Source organism: Cardiocondyla obscurior, linkage group LG16, assembly GCF_019399895.1.
Source record: "Cardiocondyla obscurior isolate alpha-2009 linkage group LG16, Cobs3.1, whole genome shotgun sequence".
Classification (NCBI taxonomy): domain Eukaryota; kingdom Metazoa; phylum Arthropoda; class Insecta; order Hymenoptera; family Formicidae; genus Cardiocondyla; species Cardiocondyla obscurior.
This window is the reverse complement of record NC_091879.1, coordinates 4,085,581-4,095,985: the sequence shown is the minus strand read 5'-3', so window position 1 is coordinate 4,095,985 and position 10,405 is coordinate 4,085,581. Positions and strand designations below refer to the sequence as shown.

General features: G+C 33.1%; 4 protein-coding genes and 1 non-coding gene across 5 annotated transcripts; 4 read left to right on the top strand and 1 right to left on the bottom strand.

The window, feature by feature from the left end:
* The first annotated feature begins 1,168 nt into the window (after positions 1-1,168).
* LOC139109196 (sorting nexin-24) lies at positions 1,169-2,054 on the top strand. Its single transcript, XM_070668081.1, has 3 exons — positions 1,169-1,321; positions 1,436-1,626; positions 1,732-2,054. Exons 1-3 carry the CDS (start codon positions 1,169-1,171, stop codon positions 1,892-1,894), a joined length of 507 nt encoding a protein of 168 aa, XP_070524182.1. The 3' UTR covers positions 1,895-2,054.
* Positions 2,055-2,923: 869 nt separating this feature from the next.
* Positions 2,924-6,132, top strand: LOC139109176 (bifunctional purine biosynthesis protein ATIC). Its single transcript, XM_070668047.1, has 7 exons — positions 2,924-3,146; positions 3,530-3,733; positions 3,847-4,135; positions 4,203-4,694; positions 4,824-5,213; positions 5,304-5,568; positions 5,669-6,132. Exons 1-7 carry the CDS (start codon positions 3,128-3,130, stop codon positions 5,786-5,788), a joined length of 1,779 nt encoding a protein of 592 aa, XP_070524148.1. The 5' UTR covers positions 2,924-3,127; the 3' UTR covers positions 5,789-6,132.
* Positions 6,133-6,250: 118 nt separating this feature from the next.
* LOC139109187 (uncharacterized) lies at positions 6,251-8,199 on the top strand. The gene is made up of 4 exons (XM_070668067.1): positions 6,251-6,956; positions 7,042-7,113; positions 7,355-7,663; positions 7,740-8,199. Exons 1-4 carry the CDS (start codon positions 6,531-6,533, stop codon positions 7,962-7,964), a joined length of 1,032 nt encoding a protein of 343 aa, XP_070524168.1. The 5' UTR covers positions 6,251-6,530; the 3' UTR covers positions 7,965-8,199.
* Positions 8,200-8,317: 118 nt separating this feature from the next.
* Trnav-aac (transfer RNA valine (anticodon AAC)) lies at positions 8,318-8,390 on the top strand. The gene has a single exon. It is a non-coding gene; the product is annotated as a tRNA-Val (tRNA).
* Positions 8,391-8,603: 213 nt separating this feature from the next.
* LOC139109186 (protein AAR2 homolog) lies at positions 8,604-10,387 on the bottom strand. Its single transcript, XM_070668066.1, has 5 exons — positions 9,905-10,387; positions 9,700-9,815; positions 9,481-9,634; positions 9,129-9,404; positions 8,604-9,033 (listed from the first exon to the last, which is right to left on the bottom strand). Exons 1-5 carry the CDS (start codon positions 10,075-10,077, stop codon positions 8,622-8,624), a joined length of 1,131 nt encoding a protein of 376 aa, XP_070524167.1. The 5' UTR covers positions 10,078-10,387; the 3' UTR covers positions 8,604-8,621.
* Between the last annotated feature and the right edge of the window lie 18 nt (positions 10,388-10,405).

Genomic DNA, 10,405 nt, shown 5'->3' with positions numbered 1-10,405 from the left:
TTTGAGTATGAGAGCTGCGTATTGCGCCATCCCACGTGCCACGAGTGAAGGTGGGCAGCCAGGAAGTCAGCCAGTGCAGCCATGCGTGCGCAGCTCGCTCACCCCTACCACACTACCATCTACCGGTTTCCACTAGTACGAAATTGAACGCTCTGTAAAATAATTCATATGTCGTTATATCAAATAATATTTCAAATTAAATAATTAAATAATAAAACACATTATTTTAGCATACAGGGAAAAATGACGCGCATTACAGGTACCTCGTAATGTCTAGTAAAAAATCAAGAAAAAAATTAGATAATTTAATACGACAATTTAACACAACGTACTAATTTCACGTATTACTTTTATAAATAATTAAAAATATGGGAACGAATAAGCAGCTTCGTAGACTCGTATACTTTTAAATAATCAGTATAAAAAGACTAAGAAATTAATAAGCCGTAATACCTCGGGCTCATTAATCGCTTTCATTTACGCAAGACTTTCGAAGGATTGATCTCACTCTACCTTTGATGCTTAACAAATGCTGAATAAAATCGGAATAATCATGTCGCAAGTGAGAATTATTTAAGTATTTTAAGTTCTCACCTAAATAAGGAGCAGCTTTCGATGTCCGTTACGTTATGGTCCGATGGCTTCGCGAGAACTGAAGATTTATTCATTTAATGTTGGCTATCTTGTACATGTACTTAGTACACCGAAGAACAAATATGGCATTTTCTGCGGCGATAAGTAGAGAGAAGTTAGTTATCTAACTTTATAGAAGCCAACCAAATTAATAAAAAATTTATCTAACTTCTCTCTGGCGACAAGCGGTTAACGTATGTACGTTACCCTAAGCGGCAGAGGCAGAGGATGAGAGAACGAGGAAAAATTCATCATCGGCAAACCGGCCGGCGCGGTATATACATGCGGTATTACATATGAAACTCGACGCACACGACGCTAATATTACGTCGCCTTACCTGCCTTTCAGCGTGCTACATTACCTACCGAACCTCGAGCTTCTCTCGGATTTTCTCTAGATGAGATTTCCAAAATCAAGTCAGGACTGTCAGGAGCCAGTCTCTCCTGTTGGTCTTTTATGTCGTTTTAGATTATACAATTTATCTTACGATTGTTTTACATCCGAACATTATTTGCGGGAATCATTAGCGATGCGATGTACGAAGCCTTTATTAGCGGTTATCGTTTAGCTGACGTGTCACATGGCAAGCCTTATCATGTTTATTGTATTGAGGTTCTGGAATCCAAGACTGGCGCTCGATATCTGGTCGAGAAAAGGTACAGCGAATTTAGCGCATTGCATCGCAAGGTACGTTAATTACTGATAATTATGTCATAAAAAAAATATGTAATGAGGAATATTTGTGAAATATTAATAGATCGTATAAAATGTATCGATAAACTCTACCTTGTTCCTTTCTAGTTGAAGAAGGATAATTCGGATATCGCACCATTTCCACCGAAGAGAGTGAGAAACTCTCAACCAAAAGTATTAGAACAACGGCGAGTTGCTTTGGAATTGTATATACAAAAAATGCTAAGCCTGCTAGCGACGAAACAACAAGTTCTCAATTTTTTAGGAATTGAGAGCCAAGAAGCTGCCTTCCATCAAAGGTACTCATTTCATTTTTTTAATATACACTGGAAAAAAAATGTATTTTAACATATAGTGAAGTCTTATATTAACATAATGTTAATATTGGTTATATATTTTTTAAGAATACATAAAGCTACAGACCATTCAACCCATAACCATCCCAATACTTTGGGGCACCATCCAGTATTGACTTTTCATTGTGATCCATATGTCTTAGCAGATTCAACCAGCAGTCTTTCAGATGTTGTGACTAATGGTGTATTATTAGGTATATACAAATCTTGATATTATTCTCAATTTTTTAAAAGTGAAACAATAAGTTCACAATGCTTTTCATAGCAATACAGAAGTCTAAACAAACAAAAGAAAAATAATTAATTTACAAATAATGAAATTTCTATAAATATACAAAATTTTTTGTAAGTGATATACATCAAAACTTAAAGATGACAATTAATTTTTATTTCTGTTTTATATGTAGGATAGAATTTTATTTGTAGAGTAAGTTATAATTTTTTATCTGAAAGTATATTCAAAGTATTATATTTGACAAGTGTAATTTTATTGCATGCAAGTGAACAAAAATGTTGATGCATAAGGTTTGTTTAACTCATTTACATTTAAATATAAGTGACAAAGTTCTGTGTAGAATTGATTTGTAACTACACATTTATAGTTTTGATACTTGTTCATATACTTAATTAATATCAATCATTAACATAGTTTTTATTCTCAGTATGACAAATATGTAATATTACATATATATATATAAATGTTAATAAAAAAGCAAAATTAAATAACGTTAGATTATTAATTCAATGTTACTCCTATAATTTCTCTAAGCACAATTACCCACATAGAATATATTTCAATATTAAATTTTAATTGTTATTGGACTGATATAACTTTTAAACAATAAATTGTGGGTACAAGTCTTTTTTTAGCCAACTAATAATTTACTAATGCTTCCAGCCACTTTCCAGAAATTAAGACAATATATCTATATGTCCTTATTTTTTTTGCCAAACATATAAAAAAAAAAATTATCAATGTTTCGAATTATAATTATATAATAATAATATAATAAATGTACGTACTACGACTAATAAAAACAACCGTTCGTCTCTTGTTAAAAGAATGTTACATCTGAAAAGCCGGTATCTGTACATTGGTAAGATCATTCAAATACATATATATTATAATATTACTTATCTAAATATAACGAGATAACTTTTGACTTGTTATTTCTTAGATAGTTATTGCGACATACCTTTCAACGTCACGCATTCATTATCATATTTACTCTTCGCCGCCTGCGGGGGTCTGGGGAGATGGTGTGTGTACATTGTATCGTTCGATATAATACACGTTCTTTGGCAGCACATCCTCTTTGCTCCACTGCTCCACGTTGGTTCTAATTGAGGAAGTTTCTTCAGTGGAATATTAAACCGGTTTTCTTCGAAAAGATAAACGTTTGCCTGTATAATTCTGCATTTCGTCTAAACCCAGCTTTTGAAAATGCCGGCGAGAAAATTAGGTGAGTTATTTTTACAAGTGAAAGGAAATAAAAATAATTTATATGGAATTAACCTTTCATTGAGCAACATGTGATGGATCACATTTGCTGGAACTATAGTTAATTTTTTTTTTGTTAATCAAACAGTAGTTTAAAAAAATGTTTCTCGATCTTTTATTAAAATTTAAGTTATGTTTTATAATTGTTTAAATGTTTTACTGTAACTATGTTATTATACAATAAAAAAATATAAAATAAAAAAATATTAATTTTAAAATTTGCATTTTTTAATCTTTTGATTATTTTCTCCATATTCGTATTTAAAATATATTATTTCTGACATCTTTATTAACTGCAATTTCAAGCAATGATACAGATATTAATTAATTTTATGAAATTTTCAGCTCTTTTAAGCGTGTCTGATAAGACTGATCTGTTACCGCTGGCGAAAAAGCTACATGAATTTGGATTAACTTTAATTGCATCTGGAGGTACTGCACAGGCGTTGAGAGATGCCAAGTTACCGGTGCAAGACGTTTCTGAAATTACAGGAGCACCTGAAATGCTTGGTGGACGTGTGAAAACTCTTCATCCTGCTATTCATGCTGGTAAGAATAAATTTATTACAATTAAGTATAATTAATTATATTAATGCAGTTAATGCAATATATACGATACATATTTTATCCTTTTTTTTTTTTTTTTTTTTTTATTGCAACAGGAATTCTTGCCAGATTGACAGATTCTGATGCACAAGATCTTAAAAAACAAAATTACGATCTTATCCAAGTGGTGGTTTGTAATCTGTATCCCTTTGTAAATACCATTTCGAAACCAAACGTGACGGTCGAGGATGCGATAGAAAATATAGATATTGGTGGGGTAACTTTATTACGCGCTGCTGCCAAGAATCATTCTAGAGTAACAGTTATCTGTGACCCCACTGATTATGAAAGGGTCATCAACGAGATGGACACTGCTGCCGATAATAATACCTCATTGCAGACTAGGTGAGCTTACACAATGTAATGTGTTATTGCAATCTTCTTTTTCCTTATGCTTCTATACAACTTGCAGGCAAACTTTAGCTTTGAAGGCGTTCACGCACACTGCTGAATATGACAATGCCATTTCGGATTACTTCCGCAAGCAATATAGCGCCGGCATCTCTCAGCTTACTCTCCGCTACGGTATGAATCCACATCAGAAGCCCGCACAAATATTCACTATTCTGGAGAAATTGCCGTTGACCGTATTAAACGGATCACCTGGTTTTATCAATCTATGCGATGCGCTAAATGGCTATCAACTAGTGAAGGAATTGAAATCTGCTTTAAATTTACCAGCGGCAACTTCTTTCAAACACGTAAGTCCGGCTGGAGCGGCAGTGAGTGTACCCTTAGATAATATACAGGCAAAACTATGCCAAGTGGACGATCTTTACAATCAGCTCACGCCTTTAGCGACTGCTTACGCTCGCGCGCGAGGTGCTGATCGGATGTCCAGTTTTGGCGATTTCGTCGCGCTGTCTGATCCGTGCGATGTTGTAACAGCGAAAATCATCTCAAGGTACAGGATTCTAATAATCGTAATATTAATATAACAATGTGATGTACAATTTTAATTTTTATTTATATTAATTTAATTTATTTAATTTAAATTAATTAAATTTATATTAATAATACTATTATTATTTAGGGAAGTTTCAGATGGCATTATTGCACCCGGTTACTCGGAAGAGGCTCTTCAAATATTGAAAAAAAAGAAAGGTGGCTCGTATTGTGTGCTTCAAATTGATTCTTCTTACGTACCATCTCCCATAGAACGAAAGACTTTATATGGTTTAGTTATGGAACAGAAACGTAATGATGCGGTGATCGACAAATCGACATTTGACAATGTCGTGACGACTTTGAAAACATTGCCGGAAGATGCAATCCGTGATTTAATTGTTGCCACTATAACTGTAAAATATACACAAAGCAATTCTGTTTGTTATGCAAAAGATGGGCAAGTGGTCGGCACGGGAGCTGGACAACAATCCAGAATTCATTGCACTAGACTTGCTGGAGATAAAGCTGATAATTGGTTTGTCATTAGAAAAATAGAAATAGTTATAAAAGTTGTCTTGTATAACACGTGTAATACATATGTATATCTTTTTTTTTTTTACTATAGGTGGCTTCGTCAACATCCGAAAGTAGTAGGAATGAAATTCAAGAAGAACGTAAAACGAGCAGAGATTTCTAATGCTATTGATAATTACGTCAACGGATCTATTGGAAAAGATATGGAAGAAGCGAGCTGGGCTGCCATGTACGAAATAATTCCTGAAAAACTATCGGAAAGTGATAGAATCGAATGGATCAAAAAATTAGACAATGTTGCTCTAAGCAGTGATGCCTTCTTTCCATTCAGAGATAATGTGGACAGGGCTAGACTTGTACGTATAATATCATTTGTTTTACATAGATACAATTGTTTAAGTATTATAAAATTGTATAACTTAAAAGTTTTTCCAATTTTTTTTTCTTTTTTTACAGAGCGGTGTCAAGTTTATCGCGAGTCCTGCTGGCTCTACAAACGATGCAACGGTAATCGATGCTTGCAACGAACACGGAATAGCTCTGGCTCATACTAGTTTCCGACTTTTCCATCATTAAATCCAGAGCTCTATATACATTGTTAATATATTTTTGTGATTTATGATGCATTTAATCAAGAGATTCTTTTTTTCTAATGTTATAGTGGTTCAATATAAGAAGCGTAACATAAAAATAATATTTTTATACCGCCTTTTGTTACTTCAATTATACTACATGTAAAAATTTAAATATAAAATCAAATATATGTATTTCTATACTATGTATGTACACACACACGCACACAGAGTATCCCATTTTAAAAGATCAAATATTAATTTTGCTTTAACATAGTTAAACTTTAAATAACAAGTAAAGAATATGTACTGATAATTATCGAAATAAAATAATAATTTTTTTTTCTACATTTTCTATACTATTAATCCGTAACTTCATACACGAATATTATTAAAGTGCAACCGAGATGGTGCTCGAAATAGAACGAATACCGAACAGCTAAAAATACTACATGCCTCTGCTTAGTCGTCGATGTCCAGTCGTTCCGGTTAGTAATCCAGTAGTGTTTCGATAAAAGTGTTTTATTTTAATTAAAAAATAATTGTCTGAATAGAAAACGTCCAAAAAAAAATGTAACGTGAATAAAAGAAAAGTAATAGTTTTTTGTTTTTTCTTTTAAAGAAATCAACCATTTTTTACGCTTTTCTATTTTCTTTGTAATTTGGCGTAATAAGATTGACCATCGCGACTGAAACTCTAAATTTAATATATTATACTATTTATAGTACAAGAAAAAGAACAAAAAATGTCTAAAATAGAGAAATCAGATCTTGTAGCAGGCGGAGATGCAGCTCCAGTTGAAGTGACAAAATCTGATTGCATTGATAATACAGACGCAATTATCACAGAGAAAAACGATGTAATATTAGAAGATACTTCTGTAGAAAATGCAAAAGAGGTATTAAACACGCAAACTGGAAACGAACGTTCGCTAGAAGCAATAAATGATGCAAATATGCCTGTTGGAGAATTAGTCAATCCAGATACAGCCACTATAGACGACACAAAAATTATTCAAACGCCTACAAAGAAAGAAAACGTTAGTGTAACACAGGACAAAGCCCAAGATATTAGCCCAAGTATCAAAGCCCAATTAAACACCGAAGAATCTAATAATTCTATGATCGCTCTTCAAGATAAAGAAACATCGAAATCTGCTAGCGAAGAAAAGGTATGAAATTAATAAGAAAAAATAATTCACAGTCAAACAGCTTTGCTATTTATTAATATTATTATTCATCAATGTTTCTTTTCAGGCGGATACGTTAAAGCAAAATGCAGGAGATAATAATGCAGCGTGCATATATAGATTGGAGGCAGAAGTACAGGTGAGAAAATCTGCTACAACTACAGATTACCTTGAAATAATTGATTAATTTTATTTTGATAACGAAGTTAAAGCCTCGCGTTAAATAACCGAGTTTTTTTTTATTTAGTATATCTTAAATAATTGTTTTAAAAAATTCTACAACTTTCTATAATAAATTAAAAAATTAACTTCGAGGGAGTGGAGTTTTACCATCTTTCTTTAGTTAACATTCATGCAGAATCTATTTGTATAATCGACAGAAAAAAATAAAAGAATGCAACAGTTATCAGAAGAGGCTGGAAGAAACGGAGAGAAAACTAGCTGCCTTGCAAGCATCCTACGACGCGATAATAAATCAAGGTGATGAAAATACGATGCAACAATCGATGGAACAGCTGCGTGGGCAATTGCTACAGACGGCATTGATGTACGAGGAACGTAATCGCGTTGTCACGAATCAGGAGAACCAGATCAATGCTTTGAACAATCAAGTGACCTCGTTGAAAGAGGTGGTATCAATTACACGTGATTTGTTGCAAATCCGTAACATGGAAGTGAAACAACTACAAGTGAGTTAACAATCTTACTCGAGGAGAAATTTTACAACCTTAATTTTTTTCATTAAACATGTGATATATATTGCAGGCTGAAGTTGATAATATGGAAAAGAAAATCTCCGAAGAACGTGATCGGCATAACATGATGATTAGTAAAATGGATGCAGCAATGAGACTTAACGCTGATCTCAAAAAGGAATATGAAACTCAGCTGTCTCTGTTTCAAAGTCTTCGTGAGAAATACGGCGAGAAAATTTCTTTATTATCTAAAGAGAAAGAAGCTCTTGAAACGGCCGCTTCTGCACCTGAATGAATTTATAGCAATGTTTCTGTGACTCACATATAGCTTAATTTAATTAAAATTCTATATTGCCTGACTGAAAATATCATTTATTCTTTTTAATATCTTTTTTGCTTTAATTAATTGTTATCATTATTCTAATACGATAATTAATGGAAAATAAATGTTTAATGAAAATAAAGCTAAATCAATACTTGTTTTATGAGAAATAATAGTTAATAAAATGTTTTTAGAAATGTATACCAAATTTTACATCCCTAAGATATTAAAAAAAAAAAAATTATAAAATTAAAGAACGTTATATATTCAAATAATTTTAAATATTAGAAGATAAGTACCTGACAAACAGCTCTTCTCTCACATGTGTTTCCGTGGTGTAGTGGTTATCACATCCGCCTAACACGCGGAAGGTCCCCGGTTCGATCCCGGGCGGAAACATTTTTTTTGCCTCTCTGAAAAAAAGAAATTTAATTACAATATTAATATTTTTATAATAATGAATATTTTGTGCAATTATTATATAATATAAATTGATAATTTACCAAATCATTTGGCAGGCCTGCGCTTGTCGACACCCTGTATAATAATTGTATAAAATATTCAAAAGACATTTTTTATTTATAATTATTCATAAGTTAAATTAAGATAGCATTATTTTCGTCTATCCTTTTATTGTGCTAAAGTTACAATAACGGGAGCTTCATCATCATCTTCTTCGAGTAAATTCGAAAAGTCCCATAGAAACTTAGCAGTGAGTCGGCCTTGTAAACGTGTCGCATATGATTTTAATTGACCGTCCACCTCGGAATTCGATTCAATGTTACGAAATAAGTTGCACAAATTGTGATATACAAAATTATTACTTGCTACGATATCGCAAAGCACTTCTTCCGGTACATATAACAAGTCCTCCTCTAAAATTTGCAAGAATTCCATATAAATAGAACGATACTGTGGAATTGCGTTATCCGCGCCACAAATCAATATTACGAGCTTTTTCCATTGTTCGAAAGCATCCAAGCTCTGACCAGCTAGGAAGCAAATAAACGTCAGCTGCATTTCACCGATGATCTCCATAGGCCTAAACATATGCAATTAATTATTAAAAACTTGCAAAAAAAATCGACTTTTTCAATAATTCAACATTCGCCTTTTTTAATTTTAAAATTTTCTTACTCTCGTAATTTTTTCAGTATGCTATCCAAGACATAACTAGTATCGAGAGAATGTTGCGTTATTTCACTTGGAGTTGCATTATCAGGATAATGCTTATCCGGTAATTCTGTCAGCCTGAGTTCTGTGCCAGGCTTAGGTTTTAAATCTGGAAGCAGCAGCTCTTCCTTGTCTTCTTGTGTGAGCCTACTATATTTTTTTTGCTTGCTTGCAGATTCTGTGCCACGTGGTCTCAAAGCATCACTGCAGTGTTCCAATTCCAAAGCAGACTGCACATAACTAAAATATAATACAATGTTTCAACAGTTATATATTTATTTTTAATATTTAAATAGAAGGCTTACCATTTACTTACCCACAAAGTGGTGAACATCTTGTAACAAGAGATGCAGTAATCCTATTTGTTAATTTCATCCATGGTTTGAATATCTCATATGGATATGGTCCTAAGTATCTGTCCAGCTCTTTTATGTTATCTTTCAACCTCTGAACTGTTTCCTCAGGTACAGCTGTTCAAAGATCTCATGTAATATGAATTTGGGATCTTGTGATATTAATAATTCTGATTGCTTACATTCCAAGCTAATAGTTTCCTCCTTGGAATCCCATCTTTTCACTAAGAATTCACTTTTCTGGAAGTCATGGAAGAAACCAACTCTAGGGGCCAGCTCACCAAATTTGTCTGCTGCACTATAAAAATAAATATTATATTATTAAGCAAGCTTAAACAGTATCACTGTATATGTACAAGTATTTTATGCATTATTATTTTATATTACCTGTAATGCACGAAGTGAATTCCAGGCGGAATCATCTTGATTCCTTTAAAATTGTGTCCTACATTCCAGGATTTTATATCAATACCGACGTCAGTGCCAGTCGGTACATCCAAAAACACTAAAGTAGCACCTTGCGTCAATAAAACTTGCGCAACGCTTTGATCTATTTCCATTTTATCCTATATTTTATTATAAACGTACGTGTGCAGAAATTACTAAATTTTCCGAACAAGGACTACTCACATCCTCACTACAACAATGCAAAGAACACAACCTCTAACGTGCATACGTGCAAGAATAATCTCCGTTCTCGAGATACGGAAAGATCAATCGTCGGGTCGTCGTGCGCACTGTGGCGTGTTATTATTTAATAAATTAATTAATTAATAATTCTCTTTTTATTTTGCTTTGTTTTGGAACGTCTGACTTATCGTTTTACTGATCGAGTAATCGTCGAAGACGAGAGTGGCGGACTCGTAGCGGATTTCTTCGTCACTATCT